This window comes from Phoxinus phoxinus (assembly GCF_949152265.1).
Source record: "Phoxinus phoxinus genome assembly, chromosome: 1".
Taxonomy (NCBI): Eukaryota; Metazoa; Chordata; class Actinopteri; order Cypriniformes; family Leuciscidae; genus Phoxinus; species Phoxinus phoxinus.
The window spans coordinates 7,132,380-7,156,051 of record NC_136876.1 but is presented as its reverse complement, the minus strand read 5'-3'; the positions used below and the strand labels follow the sequence as shown (position 1 = coordinate 7,156,051).

Here is a 23,672-nt window from a genome sequence, read left to right as displayed (position 1 = left end):
CCCGAAACTTGGGGGGACGCTGGGCGAATTGAATCGCATAGCCGAGCCTGACAGTTTGAATGAGCCAGCGAGACTGGGGAGCCCTAACCAGGCTCACAAAGACCGTACAAGCGGGACCGCAGGCGTACCCGGAGCGGGGCACCGAGGTGGAACACAGGGACGCAGCCCGGGAGGCTCTCTCGGGGAGGCGGCTCGTAGCGTGGTCTGAGTGTGCTGTGCAACTCTTACCTGGTTCCACGAGACAGGAGGTGCAGGTGGTGGCTTAGTTGTGTTCTCGAACCACACACTGCTGCCAGCTGGCGACAGAAGAGGTGGATGAGGGTGGTGAGGCCCTCTTCAGACCCAGAGATAGAGGAACTGCTCTTTTTTTTTTGTTATTGTTGAGATTTTGGGTACCACTGTGACTCCAGTGGTGGAACAGAATTTTGACTCAAACGATTTGTTTCCCAGCCCTCCACAGAGAGAGAGAGCAGCTCCACCCATCTCTGGGTCACCCATCTCCGGGCGGCAGAGGTGGGAGACTCGAGTCATATGACTTGACTCGAGTCAGACTCGAGTCGCAATTTTCTGGACTTGAGACTTACTTGACTAGATCTATGAAAAGACTCGACTTGACTTTAGACTTGCTCCTTGTGACTTTAGACTTGACTCGGACTTGTGCCCATTTACTTGAAATGACTTGTGGAAAATATATTTTTTCAATTATTGTGATTTTTTTTATATATTTAAGAGTTAACTATATATTTATACGCATGCGTAAACCGCTAGACGCTATACGGAAGCCGCTTGCCGCCTGCCAAAACAGCAGATCCCTCCGCGGACAACATGGACACCGCAACAACAACACCAGCTTCAACGCCGAGGATAATAAAATTTGGATTTAGAGACTACGCGTACACGGCCAAGAAAAGAACGGCTGTGTGTAATATCTGCAGTGCCAAGATAAGTGATTCATCGGCCACAACTTCAAATTTCATTCGTCACTTCAAGTTGCACAGCGAGAAGTAAGTGTTGGTTGGTCACTGGGCAAACGCAAAGGTTTTGCTAGTTTTCAAGCACAAGGTTTTCTGTGGTATCTATCTACTTCCAACTTAAATAAAAAGCTAGCGATATAATAATGTAAACTTGAGGTCCACATTCACAACGGGTGTGCTATCCCGTGCCTGTCAAAAACCTACTATGTAATATCCAAATGTGCACCTCGGTTGATCTCAGCTATGGCTGCTAAAACAGAGAGCTTTTAGGATGATAGTGGAGGGACAGGGACGTTTTTACTGTTTATCAGGTGAGACTAATTGGGACGGCCGTGTCGAAAATATCTGTACCAGTATTCCGGTTGCTCAAGAACATAAAAGCAAATGCAGTAAATAAATAATACAGCCAATTAGAATTGTGTGCTCCTTGAAAGCTCAAATGCTGCATTTATGCCACTAAACTATTGTTTTGTCACTGTAACTACGTACGTATACTATTGTGGCTACAAGGCCAAATCCTTTTACATGTCAGAATCAGAGTTGAAACGAAAATTGCATTACACAAGTTATTTGACAGTAGTCAAACCATAAAATTTGTTTACGTTTCGGGTCAATTGGTTAAAAAAAAAAATTAAAGGAAATTCCTCGCCATTGCGGAGGGTGCCGATTGGCATATCGACACACATGATTGATCACATGTGTTGATAGGCTAATATCGGCATCCTTCGCAATGATCGACTTTGCTTGATTAGATTTGTTTTCTTAAAATTTCCATATAATATTTTGTGTTATGGGATCAAATCACCTGGATATTTAGAGTAAGAACATACAAACTTTGTCATACAGTACTAATTTAGAATGCAATATCTTTTTTTTTTTTTTTTAAGATTATGTTTATAATTACTCTAGCTTAATGTTTAAAATGTGTCTATTACATAAAGTAATAGGTGCTTTTCTTTTCTTTTAGATATGAAGAGTACCTCAAGGCCAAAATTGAGATGGACTCAACGCAGCCTCAGATCTTGCAGTTCTTTGACCAGCGCACTGTTCCACTTTACAGCAGTAGTCATCCTCAGCAAAAAGCAATAACGCACTCAATACTATCAGACCTGATCATAAACTGCAATCTTCCATTGTCAATAATTGACAATAAAAACTTTCATCACTTTTTGTCAATTGTGGACAGTAAATACACTCCTGTTTGTAGACGCACAATGACCTCAAAACTTGAAGATCAGGTGAGCCAAAGGAAGCTTAAATTAAAAGCGGAACTTGCCAGAATAGACAATGTGTCAGTGACCGTTGACATTTGGTCTGACTGTAAAATGAGGGGCTTTTTAGGGGTCACAGCACACTGGCTCGACATTGAAAACGACAATCTGAAGCTACAGTCAAACTTGTTAGCATGTGACCGGTTTAACCCTCTGGAGTCTAAGGTGTTTTTGGGGTCCTTGAGATGTTTTGACATGCCCTGATATTTGTATTTTTTTCAGTTGCTTATAAACATATTAATGGCAAAGGTGTAATTACACTCTATTTAGCATGAACATGGCTATCATAATGTGTGAGCAACATGTATGTACATGTTTGCATATATTTTGATATATATATATTACTACAGAATTGGTTCAGAGTTGGAAACATCTTGAAAAAAGTGTATTTTTCCACAAACTGTATGCTTGAAAATTGTATAATATCCAAGGTAAACATTTCTAGTAATTGTGCAGTTAATTTTCATTCATATTTTCTGAAAATACGAATGAATTTTTTTTTGGATTATGTAGGCTATCCTCTCCCCAAATTTGTCACTAATAAAACACAAAAATAATTTATAGAGAAGGCTTATATTGACCTTTTAAGATTTTGTTTGCACCTTGTAAATTGGTGAAGCCCGGTTGAAGTTTATTCATTTTGTTTGGGTATTCATTTGGTTTAGTAATATTTCCTTAGTAATATTTTCTAATATTTTATTTATATGCATGTATTGTGGTTTCCTATAATATTATGTATAAGATTATTTTGATTTAAAAAGGAAGAAAAATGTATGCTTGTGTTGAGTTAAAAGTACTTGCCGTTGTTAAGAGCTGGGATTGGTTAAACGCTGACTGGGTGGGGAAAAGGAGTGACGTCGGGGAAGAAGAGGTGATGGCTGGAAGTTAGAACATGTCTGAGTGCTAGCTTGATAAAAATACCATTTTATGACGGTTGTCCATAAGAGAACTGATTTAAAGTGGGTAAAAATGTTGTTTGAACGTGAGGGGATAGCAATTTCCCCTTTGTCTATCGAATGACTGAGTAGCGCACGATTCTCAAGAAACAGCGCGAATCACACGTGAGAGACTAGCGAGGTCGCGTTGGTGGAAAACTACCGTGTCGCTCCTCTTACCGAATCCATAGAAGACATCCCAGATAGCGCCCTGAGATACCAGGAATTCTCAGTGGTTCCTCTGGCAACGTTGGACGAGTTCGCCGATCTGCCGTCAGTTCTTCGGACCTCAATCCCTCTTGCTGAAAGTGCGTCATGAAAGCCGGCTCGAACTAACACTCGGTAAGACAGCTGTTTGATTTGTTTGCTCATTGAGCGAAGCGGCAACCTGTTTTGTGCCTCAACGAACCCCAGCATCGTATCAGGCCTGCAACAGGGTATTTATTTTATTTGGTTTTGCAAATTTGAACATTGACACCCGGGTGTTTTTTTCATTACTGTTGTGGGATGTTTATGTGAACAGTAACCGTTGTGTCGAGACAACAAAAACTCGTTGGACTTGAGCAGTAATCAACACTAATATTTTCCTTGGTGATATTTGGGGAATTTTGTGTATTTACTGTCCATTTGATTATCTGTCAAATACCAGAGTGATATATTATTCTCTATATAGGGAATATTAACAGTGTTGTATTTGTGAACTGTTGATTTGAGTTTAAAGGAGGAAATATCCTTTCATTGTAAAACTTTAAAGGGTTAACTTTTATTTTATTTTATTTACAATTGCTATTTGAATTTTATTTGAGTAAACTACTAAAAAGTTCTATTTGACTTAAGACTTTGTGGTTATTTTAGTCTTGTAATAAGCACACCAATATTTGAGATAAGGGTTTAGTGAAATAAAGTTAATAATATTCAGAGGCTACTTAGAGAGATCTAACAAAAAAACTAACCCAGGGCCCCTCCCGCTTAAATCGAAGGGAAAGGGCGCTACATAAATGGAGGCACTGCTGGGATCTCATAGTTTTCCTGATATTATTTAGCTTTGACAGTGAAACAAAATAACCCTTGATTTTTTTTTATTGAAAAAGAAAAAAGAAAAACCACACAAAATGCAGCAGTTTAGAGAAGAGCTTAGGGGCTGGTGCAGGGGAGAAGCTTTGAATGAAGACCATGCATTAATGGTTATTGTACCTGAAGATCTGGATATATCGCAGATTGAAGAGACAATGCAGACAATCAAGTGTCTGGGCCGCGTCCGAGTAAGAGGTAGGATGTTCAGAGATAATCTCAAGTGTTTCCTTGTTCTCTGTGAGAGTAAAGAGAAAATTGATCCAAAATTAATACCCCCTGAAGTCTTGCCTGTTTCTGGAGCAGAACCTTGGACAATTGTCACCTCAAACGGAGATGATACTAGTTCTGAGGACTTTGCTAGAAAAGTGCACACCCTACTTCAGAGTGAAGGGAGAAAAGTTGAGGATATTAAGGCCATGTTTTCATCCTCTGCGTCCGAAAACTCTTCGCCTGATGCTATTATCCGCGCTGTTGGAGATCTGTTAGAAAAGACTGGAAAGACTTCAAGTGAAGGAGGTTATAGACGGTTGAGGATGTTCTCTGGAGCAATACCTACCCCTGCAGGTGAGGAACCGTTTGAACACTGGATGGAACAAGCATGTTTGATGGTGGAAGAAAGCGAGTGTCCTGTCAAAGAGAAAAAAAGGAGGATCATTGAGAGTTTAAGAGGCCCTGCATTAGAAATCGTCAAAGCTGTGCGTGATTCTGACACTGATGTCACTCCAGAGGAGTACTTAGATGCCCTCGAGCGAGCGTTTGGATCTGCCGAGTCAGGTGATGACTTGTATTTCGCTTTCCGTTTGTTGCAGCAGCAAGTAGAAAAATTGTCAGATTTCTTAAGGAGACTGGAACGTGCCCTAACCAAAGTGGTGCAGAGGGGTGGCATACCGGCGGACTTCCGAGATCGAGCACGTGTTGAGCAATTGCTGAGAGGTGCCGTTGGTGCTGACATGGATGATGCTATTGGATGTGTGAAGTAGGTCCAGAACCCCTGAGTCTCTCGCCCAGAGGTGAGTGGTGCGTAAAATGTGAGGTGGAAGTGACAGAGCCTCTTGAGAAAACCGTACTGATGATAGATGCGTCTTCTGTGACTTCACTTCCGGCTGGAGTGTTAGTTCAAACCGTCATAGTGCCAAGTGAAGCAATGGAAAACAGTCAGTTACTGGTGCCCTTGCAAAATGAATCAATGAAAGCAGTGACCATTCCGGTAGGGACTGTCCTTGGCCATTTGTACTTAGCAGACCCTGTTAGCCCTTCTTCCGTGAGTGAAACTGTTGATGAGATTGATCCAAAACTGTTCAACTTTGGGGATTCACCCATTCCAGTAGAATGGAGGGAGAGACTGCAACAAAAGTTGAGCAAAAGAACCAAAGTATTCTCGCTTCACGAGTGGGATGTAGGACTCGCTAAGGGAGTAGAGCATAACATACGGCTTTCTGATTCAAGACCCTTTAGAGAGCGCTCTAGGCGTCTGGCACCCGCAGATATAGACGATGTGAGGAAACATCTCCAAGACCTCTTAAGTGTTGGTATTATTAAAGAGTCTCGCAGCCCATATGCATCCCCAATCGTGATTGCAAGAAAAAAAAATGGAGCAGTCCGTATGTGTATTGATTATCGAACCCTGAACGCAAGAACTGTTCCCGACCAATACACAACACCCAGAATTGACGATGCACTGGACTGTCTAGCAGGTAGTCAGTGGTTTTCTGTTCTCGATTTAAGAAGTGGCTATTATCAGATAGACATGGCAGAAGCCGACAAGGAAAAAACTGCTTTTATCTGCCCATTAGGATTTTTTCAATTTGAAAGAATGCCACAAGGGGTCACTGGAGCGCCGGCGACGTTCCAGAGACTAATGGAGAGAGTCGTCGGGGACATGAACCTACTCCAAGTCTTAGTGTATCTAGACGATTTAATAGTCTTTGGAAGGACTCTGGAGGAGCATGAGGAGAGGCTCATGAAAGTACTTGATCGTTTGGAGGAGGCTGGCTTAAAGGTGTCCATTGACAAATGTCATTTTTGCCAGAATCGAGTAAAGTATGTAGGACACATCATATCCAACGATGGGATAGCAACAGATCCTGACAAAATTGAGGCTGTGATCAGTTGGCCCCAACCATCAGACCTGAAATCCCTGCGATCCTTTTTAGGATTCTGTGGCTACTATCGTCGGTTCATTGCTAATTACTCTTCAATTGTAAGGCCATTGACTGAGCTTACTAAGGGCTATGCACCGACACAACAAGGAAAGAAGGCAGGCAAAGAAAAGAGCATGACCTACTTCAAGGAATCAGAGCCCTTTGGAGATCGATGGGATGAATCATGCACGTCCGCTTTTCAACAGATAATTCATTGCTTAACACATGCTCCTGTTTTAGCCTTTGCAGATCCCAGTAAGCCATACGTCCTCCATGTGGATGCTAGTTTGAAGGGCCTTGGGGCTGTGTTATATCAAGAGCACCTGGAAGGATTGCGGCCAGTGGCTTTCGCGAGCAGAAAATTGAGACCTGCAGAACAAAGGTACCCCATTCATCAGCTGGAATTTCTTTCATTGAAATGGGCAGTCGTGGATAAATTCCATGATTACTTGTATGGGGCTAAGTTTCATGTCAGAACCGACAACAACCCACTCACATATGTGTTGACGTCTGCTAAGCTGAATGCAACGGGCCACAGGTGGCTAGCAGCTCTTGCTACGTATGATTTTAGCATTCAGTATAGACCCGGAAAGAACAACACCGATGCTGATTTGTTGTCCAGGAGATTCGTGGATGAGGATGAAGATAATAAGTGGAGGGACATACCTGTGTCTGGTGTAAAGTCCATATGTCAGCGGGTGAGTTCTCAGGTGTCATTGGAAGCCAATCCCAGATATGTGGAACAGCTAGGAGCCCCTCCAGAGTCCATACCAGAAGCTTACGCCTATCCCACCAGGTTGGAGCTTAATTCTTTACAGTTGCTGTCTCAACCGGAGTTGATTAAAGCTCAGAACGAAGATCCGACTGTGAGACAGGCGATAACTGCACTGAAGGAACGGAAGTGGTCAACCAAAATAACAGATCCCGAAATGGTGGCATTAAGGCATGAGGCTGGAAAACTTCTAATGAAAGATGGATTGCTTCAGCGAGTAACAAAAAAGTCTGATAAAGAATTCTTTCAATTGGTTTTGCCCACCAAGTTTCGAGAAGTAGTTCTTAAAGCCATGCATGAGGATCTAGGTCATCTGGGGGTAGAAAGGATTACGGAACTTTTGAGAAATCGATTCTACTGGCCCAAGATGTCTCTTGATGTGCAAGAATATGTCAAGAACTGTGGAGCTTGCATTACTCGTAAGAGTCCATGTCAAAGAGCTGCCCCGTTGCATCAGATAACGAGTAGTGGACCGATGGACTTAGTGTGTATCGATTTTCTTTCAGTGGAGCCAGATTCAAAAGGTTTGGGCAACGTGTTAGTAATTACCGATCACTTCACACGTTATGGACAAGCGTTTCCCAGTAAGAATCAAAAAGCTCTTACTGTTGCTAAAATACTGGTTGAGAAGTACTTCATTCATTATGGCCTACCAGCACGCATTCACTCAGATCAGGGTCGTGACTTTGAGAGTCGGCTGATAAAGGAGTTGTTGAACCTGCTTGGTATAAGAAAATCAAGAACAACGCCATATCATCCTCAGGGTGACCCGCAGCCGGAACGGTTCAATCGTACCCTCTTAGCCATGCTTGGAACCCTGAATGCTGAGAAAAAACGAAATTGGAGCCAACAGATACCCTACCTGGTGCATGCTTACAATAGTACCAAGAATGATGCTACCGGGTACTCACCCTATTTCCTGATGTACGGGAGAGAAGCCCGGCTACCTGTAGACATCTGTTTTGGAACTTCACCAGATGGGATGGATGATGTGTCACACTCACAGTATATCAGCAATATGAAAAAAGATCTAAAACGGGCTTACCAGTTAGCCATGGAAGAGGCAGACAAAGTCCATCAAAGGAATAAAAGATCATATGACAAACGAGTGTCATTTCAATCCTTGAATTCTGGAGATCGCGTGTTGATCAAGAACTTGGGGTTAAAGGGGAAACACAAGCTTCAAACCCGATGGAGTCCCGTACCCTATGTAGTCTGTGAGAAACTCCCAAATATACCAGTATACCGGGTAAAACCTGAAACAGGAAACGGAAGGGTCAGAACACTTCACAGAGACCAACTGTTACCCATAGGGCAACTGGTGAGGTGGCCACAAAACAAAGTGGAAACAAACCCGGTGAGGAGGAAGAAAAGAACTGATGTTAATGTTCCAGCACTGACAAATGAAGATGTATCATCTTCTGAGACTTCATCTGAGTTTGAATACAATATTGCAAAACCTTACCGATCATATCTGGAGGAAACGCTGAATAAGAACGGCACTTTGCCCAGACAGTCAGAATTGGTATGCCAGGAAGGCCTTTGTACTGAGGAGGAGGACTTGTTACATGAAGAGGATGCGGAGAGTGACGTTTCAAGTTCATCCAGTTCTTCTGTAGAAGATGAAGAAGAAGGTCAAGAAGACACAAGTGAGGAAGTGGAAGAAAGTGAACCAGTTAGGGAAAAAAGGAGAGTAAAGCCAGTTGTTAAACTCACCTATGATGAGCCAGGGAGGTCAAAAGATCAGCCTCTAACTATTGTTCACAGAGGAGTAATCATTCAAATAGGCAAGAAAGTTCATAACAAGAAACGTAAAGCAGTAGTGTAGGGATGATTCTAAAAGGAGATATTAAGTAGTCTACAAGTCTGTATGGGGACATCCAGACATTTAAAGGGGGGAGGGTGAAGCCCAGTTGAAGTTTATTCATTTTGTTTGGGTATTCATTTGGTTTAGTAATATTTCCTTAGTAATATTTTCTAATATTTTATTTATATGCATGTATTGTGGTTTCCTATAATATTATGTATAAGATTATTTTGATTTAAAAAGGAAGAAAAATGTATGCTTGTGTTGAGTTAAAAGTACTTGCCGTTGTTAAGAGCTGGGATTGGTTAAACGCTGACTGGGTGGGGAAAAGGAGTGACGTCGGGGAAGAAGAGGTGATGGCTGGAAGTTAGAACATGTCTGAGTGCTAGCTTGATAAAAATACCATTTTATGACGGTTGTCCATAAGAGAACTGATTTAAAGTGGGTAAAAATGTTGTTTGAACGTGAGGGGATAGCAATTTCCCCTTTGTCTATCGAATGACTGAGTAGCGCACGATTCTCAAGAAACAGCGCGAATCACACGTGAGAGACTAGCGAGGTCGCGTTGGTGGAAAACTACCGTGTCGCTCCTCTTACCGAATCCATAGAAGACATCCCAGATAGCGCCCTGAGATACCAGGAATTCTCAGTGGTTCCTCTGGCAACGTTGGACGAGTTCGCCGATCTGCCGTCAGTTCTTCGGACCTCAATCCCTCTTGCTGAAAGTGCGTCATGAAAGCCGGCTCGAACTAACACTCGGTAAGACAGCTGTTTGATTTGTTTGCTCATTGAGCGAAGCGGCAACCTGTTTTGTGCCTCAACGAACCCCAGCATCGTATCAGGCCTGCAACAGGGTATTTATTTTATTTGGTTTTGCAAATTTGAACATTGACACCCGGGTGTTTTTTTCATTACTGTTGTGGGATGTTTATGTGAACAGTAACCGTTGTGTCGAGACAACAAAAACTCGTTGGACTTGAGCAGTAATCAACACTAATATTTTCCTTGGTGATATTTGGGGAATTTTGTGTATTTACTGTCCATTTGATTATCTGTCAAATACCAGAGTGATATATTATTCTCTATATAGGGAATATTAACAGTGTTGTATTTGTGAACTGTTGATTTGAGTTTAAAGGAGGAAATATCCTTTCATTGTAAAACTTTAAAGGGTTAACTTTTATTTTATTTTATTTACAATTGCTATTTGAATTTTATTTGAGTAAACTACTAAAAAGTTCTATTTGACTTAAGACTTTGTGGTTATTTTAGTCTTGTAATAAGCACACCAATATTTGAGATAAGGGTTTAGTGAAATAAAGTTAATAATATTCAGAGGCTACTTAGAGAGATCTAACAAAAAAACTAACCCAGGGCCCCTCCCGCTTAAATCGAAGGGAAAGGGCGCTACATAAATGGAGGCACTGCTGGGATCTCATAGTTTTCCTGATATTATTTAGCTTTGACAGTGAAACAAAATAACCCTTGATTTTTTTTTATTGAAAAAGAAAAAAGAAAAACCACACAAAATGCAGCAGTTTAGAGAAGAGCTTAGGGGCTGGTGCAGGGGAGAAGCTTTGAATGAAGACCATGCATTAATGGTTATTGTACCTGAAGATCTGGATATATCGCAGATTGAAGAGACAATGCAGACAATCAAGTGTCTGGGCCGCGTCCGAGTAAGAGGTAGGATGTTCAGAGATAATCTCAAGTGTTTCCTTGTTCTCTGTGAGAGTAAAGAGAAAATTGATCCAAAATTAATACCCCCTGAAGTCTTGCCTGTTTCTGGAGCAGAACCTTGGACAATTGTCACCTCAAACGGAGATGATACTAGTTCTGAGGACTTTGCTAGAAAAGTGCACACCCTACTTCAGAGTGAAGGGAGAAAAGTTGAGGATATTAAGGCCATGTTTTCATCCTCTGCGTCCGAAAACTCTTCGCCTGATGCTATTATCCGCGCTGTTGGAGATCTGTTAGAAAAGACTGGAAAGACTTCAAGTGAAGGAGGTTATAGACGGTTGAGGATGTTCTCTGGAGCAATACCTACCCCTGCAGGTGAGGAACCGTTTGAACACTGGATGGAACAAGCATGTTTGATGGTGGAAGAAAGCGAGTGTCCTGTCAAAGAGAAAAAAAGGAGGATCATTGAGAGTTTAAGAGGCCCTGCATTAGAAATCGTCAAAGCTGTGCGTGATTCTGACACTGATGTCACTCCAGAGGAGTACTTAGATGCCCTCGAGCGAGCGTTTGGATCTGCCGAGTCAGGTGATGACTTGTATTTCGCTTTCCGTTTGTTGCAGCAGCAAGTAGAAAAATTGTCAGATTTCTTAAGGAGACTGGAACGTGCCCTAACCAAAGTGGTGCAGAGGGGTGGCATACCGGCGGACTTCCGAGATCGAGCACGTGTTGAGCAATTGCTGAGAGGTGCCGTTGGTGCTGACATGGATGATGCTATTGGATGTGTGAAGTAGGTCCAGAACCCCTGAGTCTCTCGCCCAGAGGTGAGTGGTGCGTAAAATGTGAGGTGGAAGTGACAGAGCCTCTTGAGAAAACCGTACTGATGATAGATGCGTCTTCTGTGACTTCACTTCCGGCTGGAGTGTTAGTTCAAACCGTCATAGTGCCAAGTGAAGCAATGGAAAACAGTCAGTTACTGGTGCCCTTGCAAAATGAATCAATGAAAGCAGTGACCATTCCGGTAGGGACTGTCCTTGGCCATTTGTACTTAGCAGACCCTGTTAGCCCTTCTTCCGTGAGTGAAACTGTTGATGAGATTGATCCAAAACTGTTCAACTTTGGGGATTCACCCATTCCAGTAGAATGGAGGGAGAGACTGCAACAAAAGTTGAGCAAAAGAACCAAAGTATTCTCGCTTCACGAGTGGGATGTAGGACTCGCTAAGGGAGTAGAGCATAACATACGGCTTTCTGATTCAAGACCCTTTAGAGAGCGCTCTAGGCGTCTGGCACCCGCAGATATAGACGATGTGAGGAAACATCTCCAAGACCTCTTAAGTGTTGGTATTATTAAAGAGTCTCGCAGCCCATATGCATCCCCAATCGTGATTGCAAGAAAAAAAAATGGAGCAGTCCGTATGTGTATTGATTATCGAACCCTGAACGCAAGAACTGTTCCCGACCAATACACAACACCCAGAATTGACGATGCACTGGACTGTCTAGCAGGTAGTCAGTGGTTTTCTGTTCTCGATTTAAGAAGTGGCTATTATCAGATAGACATGGCAGAAGCCGACAAGGAAAAAACTGCTTTTATCTGCCCATTAGGATTTTTTCAATTTGAAAGAATGCCACAAGGGGTCACTGGAGCGCCGGCGACGTTCCAGAGACTAATGGAGAGAGTCGTCGGGGACATGAACCTACTCCAAGTCTTAGTGTATCTAGACGATTTAATAGTCTTTGGAAGGACTCTGGAGGAGCATGAGGAGAGGCTCATGAAAGTACTTGATCGTTTGGAGGAGGCTGGCTTAAAGGTGTCCATTGACAAATGTCATTTTTGCCAGAATCGAGTAAAGTATGTAGGACACATCATATCCAACGATGGGATAGCAACAGATCCTGACAAAATTGAGGCTGTGATCAGTTGGCCCCAACCATCAGACCTGAAATCCCTGCGATCCTTTTTAGGATTCTGTGGCTACTATCGTCGGTTCATTGCTAATTACTCTTCAATTGTAAGGCCATTGACTGAGCTTACTAAGGGCTATGCACCGACACAACAAGGAAAGAAGGCAGGCAAAGAAAAGAGCATGACCTACTTCAAGGAATCAGAGCCCTTTGGAGATCGATGGGATGAATCATGCACGTCCGCTTTTCAACAGATAATTCATTGCTTAACACATGCTCCTGTTTTAGCCTTTGCAGATCCCAGTAAGCCATACGTCCTCCATGTGGATGCTAGTTTGAAGGGCCTTGGGGCTGTGTTATATCAAGAGCACCTGGAAGGATTGCGGCCAGTGGCTTTCGCGAGCAGAAAATTGAGACCTGCAGAACAAAGGTACCCCATTCATCAGCTGGAATTTCTTTCATTGAAATGGGCAGTCGTGGATAAATTCCATGATTACTTGTATGGGGCTAAGTTTCATGTCAGAACCGACAACAACCCACTCACATATGTGTTGACGTCTGCTAAGCTGAATGCAACGGGCCACAGGTGGCTAGCAGCTCTTGCTACGTATGATTTTAGCATTCAGTATAGACCCGGAAAGAACAACACCGATGCTGATTTGTTGTCCAGGAGATTCGTGGATGAGGATGAAGATAATAAGTGGAGGGACATACCTGTGTCTGGTGTAAAGTCCATATGTCAGCGGGTGAGTTCTCAGGTGTCATTGGAAGCCAATCCCAGATATGTGGAACAGCTAGGAGCCCCTCCAGAGTCCATACCAGAAGCTTACGCCTATCCCACCAGGTTGGAGCTTAATTCTTTACAGTTGCTGTCTCAACCGGAGTTGATTAAAGCTCAGAACGAAGATCCGACTGTGAGACAGGCGATAACTGCACTGAAGGAACGGAAGTGGTCAACCAAAATAACAGATCCCGAAATGGTGGCATTAAGGCATGAGGCTGGAAAACTTCTAATGAAAGATGGATTGCTTCAGCGAGTAACAAAAAAGTCTGATAAAGAATTCTTTCAATTGGTTTTGCCCACCAAGTTTCGAGAAGTAGTTCTTAAAGCCATGCATGAGGATCTAGGTCATCTGGGGGTAGAAAGGATTACGGAACTTTTGAGAAATCGATTCTACTGGCCCAAGATGTCTCTTGATGTGCAAGAATATGTCAAGAACTGTGGAGCTTGCATTACTCGTAAGAGTCCATGTCAAAGAGCTGCCCCGTTGCATCAGATAACGAGTAGTGGACCGATGGACTTAGTGTGTATCGATTTTCTTTCAGTGGAGCCAGATTCAAAAGGTTTGGGCAACGTGTTAGTAATTACCGATCACTTCACACGTTATGCACAAGCGTTTCCCAGTAAGAATCAAAAAGCTCTTACTGTTGCTAAAATACTGGTTGAGAAGTACTTCATTCATTATGGCCTACCAGCACGCATTCACTCAGATCAGGGTCGTGACTTTGAGAGTCGGCTGATAAAGGAGTTGTTGAACCTGCTTGGTATAAGAAAATCAAGAACAACGCCATATCATCCTCAGGGTGACCCGCAGCCGGAACGGTTCAATCGTACCCTCTTAGCCATGCTTGGAACCCTGAATGCTGAGAAAAAACGAAATTGGAGCCAACAGATACCCTACCTGGTGCATGCTTACAATAGTACCAAGAATGATGCTACCGGGTACTCACCCTATTTCCTGATGTACGGGAGAGAAGCCCGGCTACCTGTAGACATCTGTTTTGGAACTTCACCAGATGGGATGGATGATGTGTCACACTCACAGTATATCAGCAATATGAAAAAAGATCTAAAACGGGCTTACCAGTTAGCCATGGAAGAGGCAGACAAAGTCCATCAAAGGAATAAAAGATCATATGACAAACGAGTGTCATTTCAATCCTTGAATTCTGGAGATCGCGTGTTGATCAAGAACTTGGGGTTAAAGGGGAAACACAAGCTTCAAACCCGATGGAGTCCCGTACCCTATGTAGTCTGTGAGAAACTCCCAAATATACCAGTATACCGGGTAAAACCTGAAACAGGAAACGGAAGGGTCAGAACACTTCACAGAGACCAACTGTTACCCATAGGGCAACTGGTGAGGTGGCCACAAAACAAAGTGGAAACAAACCCGGTGAGGAGGAAGAAAAGAACTGATGTTAATGTTCCAGCACTGACAAATGAAGATGTATCATCTTCTGAGACTTCATCTGAGTTTGAATACAATATTGCAAAACCTTACCGATCATATCTGGAGGAAACGCTGAATAAGAACGGCACTTTGCCCAGACAGTCAGAATTGGTATGCCAGGAAGGCCTTTGTACTGAGGAGGAGGACTTGTTACATGAAGAGGATGCGGAGAGTGACGTTTCAAGTTCATCCAGTTCTTCTGTAGAAGATGAAGAAGAAGGTCAAGAAGACACAAGTGAGGAAGTGGAAGAAAGTGAACCAGTTAGGGAAAAAAGGAGAGTAAAGCCAGTTGTTAAACTCACCTATGATGAGCCAGGGAGGTCAAAAGATCAGCCTCTAACTATTGTTCACAGAGGAGTAATCATTCAAATAGGCAAGAAAGTTCATAACAAGAAACGTAAAGCAGTAGTGTAGGGATGATTCTAAAAGGAGATATTAAGTAGTCTACAAGTCTGTATGGGGACATCCAGACATTTAAAGGGGGGAGGGTGAAGCCCGGTTGAAGTTTATTCATTTTGTTTGGGTATTAATTTGGTTTAGTAATATTTCCTTAGTAATATTTTCTAATATTTTATTTATATGCATGTATTGTGGTTTCCTATAATATTATGTATAAGATTATTTTGATTTAAAAAGGAAGAAAAATGTATGCTTGTGTTGAGTTAAAAGTACTTGCCGTTGTTAAGAGCTGGGATTGGTTAAACGCTGACTGGGTGGGGAAAAGGAGTGACGTCGGGGAAGAAGAGGTGATGGCTGGAAGTTAGAACATGTCTGAGTGCTAGCTTGATAAAAATACCATTTTATGACGGTTGTCCATAAGAGAACTGATTTAAAGTGGGTAAAAATGTTGTTTGAACGTGAGGGGATAGCAATTTCCCCTTTGTCTATCGAATGACTGAGTAGCGCACGATTCTCAAGAAACAGCGCGAATCACACGTGAGAGACTAGCGAGGTCGCGTTGGTGGAAAACTACCGTGTCGCTCCTCTTACCGAATCCATAGAAGACATCCCAGATAGCGCCCTGAGATACCAGGAATTCTCAGTGGTTCCTCTGGCAACGTTGGACGAGTTCGCCGATCTGCCGTCAGTTCTTCGGACCTCAATCCCTCTTGCTGAAAGTGCGTCATGAAAGCCGGCTCGAACTAACACTCGGTAAGACAGCTGTTTGATTTGTTTGCTCATTGAGCGAAGCGGCAACCTGTTTTGTGCCTCAACGAACCCCAGCATCGTATCAGGCCTGCAACAGGGTATTTATTTTATTTGGTTTTGCAAATTTGAACATTGACACCCGGGTGTTTTTTTCATTACTGTTGTGGGATGTTTATGTGAACAGTAACCGTTGTGTCGAGACAACAAAAACTCGTTGGACTTGAGCAGTAATCAACACTAATATTTTCCTTGGTGATATTTGGGGAATTTTGTGTATTTACTGTCCATTTGATTATCTGTCAAATACCAGAGTGATATATTATTCTCTATATAGGGAATATTAACAGTGTTGTATTTGTGAACTGTTGATTTGAGTTTAAAGGAGGAAATATCCTTTCATTGTAAAACTTTAAAGGGTTAACTTTTATTTTATTTTATTTACAATTGCTATTTGAATTTTATTTGAGTAAACTACTAAAAAGTTCTATTTGACTTAAGACTTTGTGGTTATTTTAGTCTTGTAATAAGCACACCAATATTTGAGATAAGGGTTTAGTGAAATAAAGTTAATAATATTCAGAGGCTACTTAGAGAGATCTAACAAAAAAACTAACCCAGGGCCCCTCCCGCTTAAATCGAAGGGAAAGGGCGCTACATTAGGTTTTGATGTGGCAGTAAAAGCTTTATAAATAATCTATCCAAAACTAAATGTTGTCTTTCATATTTCGTCTGTAACATATGGTCTTTTATAATATATATTAGGGCATAAATGTTAATTTGCAGTTTAATATGTTGCTTATACAAATACATTTTATTTCAACGTATTCAGTCGATTTTTACTCATCTCAGTAGGCAATATAGATAGTTTCATTCACACACACAGACGCGCGAGCTGTAGGCTAGTAAACAACAACATGCATATGTGCCGTTCATTCATTCAAACACAGAAACGCGATTCAAATTTAAACAGTCTTTTGCGGTTTACAGACACCAGTTCATATCGTGATTAGAACAAAACACTTACTGATGATCTGCAGCTGGATCCGTTGTTCGACTACTCCAGCACGTTTGAGGTAAAATTTCCAGGATAATCACGATATTATTATTCCTCACAGCGAGCGTGTTTTCAGATGTTGTGGGCGTTGACTGGTTTGCGTGTGTTGCTTCAGATTAGAATTTCAATATCGCGCGCGCTGTCGATGGGCGTGTCACATTAGAAGAGTAATGAGCTGGCAGAAAGATAATGAGGACGGCTGATCTCTCGCTCTTTATATATAGATTACATAAACAGAGAATATTTATTTTAGTTTTGAATTAGATAATTTAAAACTACACACTTAAATGATTATAGAGATATATATCTCATGTCTGAGTGAATAGTATTCGCTGAGTTTTGTATATGTTTACAGACGTGCTTCAGAAAAAAAGTTCACGGAGACGGAGAGGCAGAAAGCACTCCCTGTTTACTTTCTTTATTTTACAAAAGCACAATGTTTTATTTCGATTGTAAGTGGACACATAAAAAAGTAGACATTTGACAGCTTATTTTTTCATATTTCTTAAGGATGTATGACCAAAACTGACTGAGTATTTTAGGTCTATTTTGCTGCTATATAAAAAAAAACGAGCAAAACGCGCCCGCGCGTTTGCCGACCCCAGGGGGTTAAAGGATCACACACTGGTGAAAACATATGTGAAAAATTTAAACAAATATGTGATGAGTATCACATCAAGAAGAAGATTTCACATGTGATATGTGATAATGCGGCCAACATGAAGAAAGCTTTCACTGTCTGCTTTCCAGGACCAGAGGAGGAGGTGGAGGATCGTCTTGATGACGCAGAGATGTGGAATGATGTGTCTGTAGATGAGCAAGAGATGATGGATAGAACTTTGAAATCACAAACCAGACTCCAGTGTTTTGCTCATACCTTGCAGTTGGTCATAGGGGATGGCCTTAAAGACACAAAAGTTGCAAGTGCCAGTTTGTCAAAGTCCTCAAAATTGCTCCACACCAGTTCTTCTTTCAAAGAGAACTTTGAGTCGGAGTTCGGTAAACATGGAATCCCAGCTTCAGTGACTACTCGCTGGAATTCCACCCTGAGACAGTTAAAAGCAATTCTTGCATGTGAAAACCAAAGACTGGGCATAGTTCTTTCAAATGTTGGCCATAAAGAACTGATCTTCATATCATGAGAGTGGAGCCAGTTACAAGAACTTGTCCGCATCTTACAGCCCTTTGCAGAGGCCACCGATCTCACCCAGGGAGAAAAAGTAGTGACAATCAGTGCAGTGGCTCCATGTGTTCTCTCATTAAATCATCATTTAGAGAATGAAAAAGACAAAGTGTGCTACTTGGGTGGCTTTATTCATAGCCTACAGGCCTCCCTTAAAAGAAGATTCAAGGGGATCTTTGTAAATGTAAGGATGGAAGATGGTGAGCATGATGCGGCAACCCTTCCGTTCTCAGACCCTCTCTACCTGAAAGCCGCATTACTTGACCCCTCCTTTGGCACCATGTGGTTAATGCATGATGTCTTGGCTCCTGATCAGACCAAGGAGGTAGTGTCTACAATGATTAAAGGTAGGTTTGTAATTAAATATTGTTCAATTTGAAATATAACACAAATTGGTCTATAAATTATTTTAGTGTAGAAGTCATGTCTGTAACTATAATTTATAATCCATACATATCTTCAACATTTTGCAATGAATGTTCTGTGTTTTTCAGACCTGATTATCGAAGAGGCACACAAGACCACGCCATCTCCAGCTTCCACCAGTAACCCTGAAGTCCAAGTTGGCGAGCCAGAGGCAGGGCATCAATCTGGACTTTTCACAGGTTACCGCAAAAAACTGAAAACCAATTCGTGCTCTAGTCCGCTTATCCAGCTTAACCACTACCTTGACGTTTGTGATGGACAGAATGCTCTTCAGTTTTGGTCTATAAATAGGAGTGCATTGCCCTCTTTATTTAAGGTGACTACCAGGCTTATGGTAATTCCAGCATCAAGTGCACCAGTTGAACGTGTATTCAGCCATGGGGGAATGATAATGAGACCCCATCGCTCACAAATGACAGATACAGTTTTGTCCAGTTGGATTTTTTGCAAATGCAATTCACTGTAATTTGCCTTCACATTGACATTATTTTAAACTGTCCAAACATCAGTGGTCAAGGGTTAAAGTTGTTGTGGCCAAATACATAAATATGGTTTGATCTGATGTACGGTTAATATCTCCGTAAATACTGGGGCATGACCTGATAGTTTTTTTTTTACATTATTAAAGATATTAGAAAACTAATGAAAAGCCCTAGAGTAACATGATCATAATTGTTTGTTCTGTTAAGAGTTATCCACAAACTATGTTGGGTTCATCACCTTTTAAAAACCACTGCCTCACTTTTCACTCAAGATTTTTCTTTTTTTCTTTTCTTTCTTTCTGATATTGATATTCTACTTTGAGTATGCAACCCATTGTTTGGTGTCTGATGAGATGACAGTATACTTTACACTTATAGGTATTATTACAATGTTGAGATGGGGGCATGTGACAATGTTCACTCCATGTTTACACAGATACATCATATAAATGATCCAGTTTAACAGCTGTAGTTTTGACTCCTCCTGAGAAGGGAACATCAGCACATTCTACTGTCTGAAAAACTTACAATAATATGAAATTCCCAGATAGATGTTCTTAGTTCTTTTTAAGCGTGTTCACGTTGGCCTAATTGGATTGACATTAAATTGAAATGTTGAATGCTTTTGTTTTGTTTACACTTTAATAGGGGACATCACAGCAAAATAACTATGTAGGGCTAGCACAAGATGGGAAAAGTTGTATTAATTCTTGTTTACTTGTGTTCATGTAATTTATTTTTATTTTAGAGCATTTAAAGTGCTTCTTAACGATATTTTATTTATTACACACAAGTTAATTTATTTATTTTTGTAACCCATCATCAGCCCTCTGTGTCTAAAGTAATACAAGTCCCTGAGTTCAAAAATGTGTCAAACGAGCCTGTCTGCTTGACTTGACTTGACAAAGAGTATCACTTGACTTGACTTGACTTGACTAACAACAGAATGACTTGACTTGACTTTGACTTGCAATGTTAAGACTTGGACTTGACTTGAGACTTGCATTTAGTGACTTACTCCCACCTCTGCCGGGCGGTGTCATCCTCCTGCAGTGGACACAGTAGAGCAGGCTGTGCCGGAGTTGTTTTTTTGCAGGGGATGACACCCGTGGCGACGAGTAGACTCTGGTGGTACTCTGGGGAAACTGCTGGGCCAGTTCTCAACAATGTCGCAGAAAAGTAGCCTGGGAAAACCCAGACCACTTCCGGCAAATTTTGATTTGCTCTGCAAGTGGGTCTGGCAAAGAGCCCATTGAAACCCATTTCCAATCCGTCAAAATGGCGGCACCAATCAGAAACGTTGGGGCGGGCTTTACACGATGACGACAGAGCAGAGACGGTGACGCAGATTTTGTACATTACAAAGATGGATGCCGCCGTGGAACATCACAACATCACTCGTTCGAATCAGCTATCGCGTCTGTTTCAATTGTCATTTTACAGAGAATTGCTGAGAGTCTCGAGATGTTTCTCCGTCGCTCTGCATACGTCATGTCATTCATCGCTCTGATTGGTTTTAGATCTATCCGATGTCCGTTGGTGACGCCCCTGTAGAAATGAATTGTCTATGGAGCTTTTCCAGACCCTAACTCAGTTACAACTGAGAGTGGTCTGGGTTTTCCCAGGCTAGCAGAAAAGAGTACCTTGGCCTCAAATGCAGGGTAGAGGTGGCCTGCCAGAGACACAGCCACCCCACCATCGAGGGTAGTGAGAGAGGTGAAAACTTATGCAGAATTTGGCACTTTTGGCATTCCTTTTTTTTTTGGCACCAATATAGCTCCATACTGCTAAATTTTCAATACACGTCCGAGAAAGCATGGCTGTCAGCTCTGAATCTGATTCAGCATAAGCACACACACTATTACAGTGGGAACTCAGCATCATCATACTATCGCCAATCCGGCGATAGTAATTCGCTTTGCGAACAGAAAGCGCAAGGATGACTTACTGCGACAAGCACCCAAGCTAAGGGGAAGTGGCGTGTACATAAATGAACACCTTACCAGAAAGAAAGCAGATATTGCAAGACAAGCGAGGAGTTTGTGGAAACAAAAGAAGATACAGGCGACATGGACCAGAAATGGTCGTGTTTTTGTCCGTACAAATGGGTTGCCAGAAGATTCAAAGGTGATCACGGTAAGGGAAACAAAGGACTTGGAACAGTTCAAGTAACTCTAATTGCAAACTGTATGAGATACCTATTCAATACCGTCGATCAGACCACTTTTCAGGATAAGATTACAATTTTCTTTACAAAAATAGGTGATGAACTTTATGAAGATTTACTTATTTTGTAGTTGGACATGAGGACTATCGTACGGACTTGTAGAGTATTTAGTTTAGTTTATGTTTGTTTTTGGTACATTAGTCTATTTTTTATAAATGGCTGTATGTAATATTGATGATGACAATATATTACATCTAGGTGTCGAGATAAATTATACAAATTATAGTATGACGTTGAAAGAGATATTGATCCGGACAAATATTTGTGTAGTCAGCCAAATTGTCACTATTATACGGAAGAACAGTTTAAGAGAGGAGTGAATATGAAACATTTTCCTTTTCTGTAATACATTTAAATAGTAGACGTTTGTGGAGTAAATTTTAAAAAATCAAAGACTTTTTGAACCTGCTTCCAAAATTTAGTGTTGTAGCTGTTTCTGAAACATGATTGGACGATGATAAATTAGCAGAGGTAGAATTAGAGGGATATCAAATGTTTGTAATGAATAGAAAAGATAGGAGAGGAGGTGGAGTTGCTCTTTATGTGGACTCAAGTCTGCAATGTAATATAATGGCTAATATGTCAATCACTATTGAAAATATATTAGAATGTGTTACTGTTGAGATTCGTATGGAAAAATAAAAGAATATAATTGTTTGTTGTATATATAGAACACCTGGTTCATTGGATATTTTTAATACGTTTGTAGGGAACATGTTCAATTCAAATAGAAATGAGACAAATATTGTCTGTGGTGACTTTAATGTTGACCTGCTTAATCCAGGTGGACATAAGAAGACCACAGAATTTATTGATGCCTTTTATAATAGTACATTATTCCCAGTAATAGCAAAGCCAACAAGAATAACAACAGTATCAGCAACATTAATTGATAATATATTTTCAAATGACATTGGTAAAATTGATGGAGGGATTCTAATGACCGATATTAGTGACCACCTGCCTGTCTTTGCATGTTTTCAAAATGTGTTTAAACCACCATTAGGTCCAACTATATATTCAAGAACAGTAAGACATAGAACATCTGAAGCAATTGAAACACTGCAAATGGAATTAAATAAGTGTAACTGGGATGAGATTTATAGTTATGAAAATCCAAATGAAGCTTATGGTATTTTTTTGGAGAGATTACTAGAAATTTATAATAAATGCTGCCAATTTAAAACGATAACATATAAATGTAATATATAAATATATATATATATATATATATATATATAAAAAAAAAAATATATATATATATTATGTAAATTATTTTTTCCCCCTATTTTTAACATATATATTATTATATATATAATAATAATATATATATTATTAACATTTTTGGATGATAAACTATTCTTTATTATAGGCTTTGTACTTTGTACACTCACGTTCCAATATAGAAAAATTATCCTCTTCAAATGCGCAAAAATGTGCTTGGAAACATCACAGTGGAGCGGTGCTTACTATGAACGGCACAAACTGTACAACTGACTATTTAAACAGAGCAGTGTAAATTTATATGTAAGGTTGACTATTTTATTATTATATTTTATTAAGGCTATAATGAACATGCTGCGATGTCAAGATTGCAATGCTGGAATGCAGTGTGTGTGTGTGTGTGTGTGTGTGTGTGTGTGAGGCTCGATCGAACAATGGAGACATAAAAACATACTCCGTCATTTTGTTCATACAGGACATCATTCAAAATGCAAAGTGTTTCATTATATTTGTGAACACTCGCAATGAAACACAACATTGTGCTTTTGTTAAACTATAAACTCTTGTCAAACTGTCACCCAACCAAAATCACACACACACACACACACGCACGCACACACACACACACAGAATGGCAGGGGGAACTCTGTCAGAGAGAGACAAAACCACATTCAAACCAAAATATCTGACTTCCTGTTGGTCGGAGCTAATGACTGTAAATGAGAAAGTTGTCCGGCTCGATGTGCACAAAATACATACCGAGTTTTGTGACTGTAGGTAAAAATAACCCCCCCACTTTAGTCAAAAGCATCTTGAAAGTAACACACTTCCTGCTGCCAGTTGGTGGCGCTATAACTTTGACTCACATTAGTTACATCCATGTGATCGGCCTCTTACAAAAAACACACTACTGAAGTTTTATCAAGATCAGTTAATGTATGAAGACGTTATAACACATCGTGTTTCTCTTTTCTCGCCATAAATTCGTTTCCTCGCCACGGCCAAACCGTTTGAGATATCAAAAATCTGTCCGCAATTTAGCATCCTCAATGTCTTGACTTCATGCTGACCGAGTTTGGTGGCGATCGAAATAATTTTCTAGGAGGAGTATATAAAATTCCAGGGGGATTCGTTT

The 23,672-nt window shown here is 41.0% G+C and overlaps 2 protein-coding genes across 2 annotated transcripts; both read left to right on the top strand.

Annotated features, from left to right (window-relative positions):
- Positions 1-4,361: 4,361 nt before the first annotated feature.
- On the top strand, positions 4,362-5,234 carry LOC307009784 (paraneoplastic antigen Ma1 homolog; the record flags this gene model as incomplete). Its single annotated transcript, XM_079633865.1, has 1 exon — positions 4,362-5,234. One exon carries the CDS (start codon positions 4,362-4,364, stop codon positions 5,232-5,234), a length of 873 nt encoding a protein of 290 aa, XP_079489991.1.
- Positions 5,235-10,572: 5,338 nt separating this feature from the next.
- LOC307009772 (paraneoplastic antigen Ma1 homolog) lies at positions 10,573-11,445 on the top strand (the record flags this gene model as incomplete). The annotated part of the gene is made up of 1 exon (XM_079633842.1): positions 10,573-11,445. The coding sequence occupies one exon, from the start codon at positions 10,573-10,575 to the stop codon at positions 11,443-11,445; it is 873 nt and encodes a 290-aa protein (XP_079489968.1).
- Positions 11,446-23,672: the final 12,227 nt, after the last annotated feature.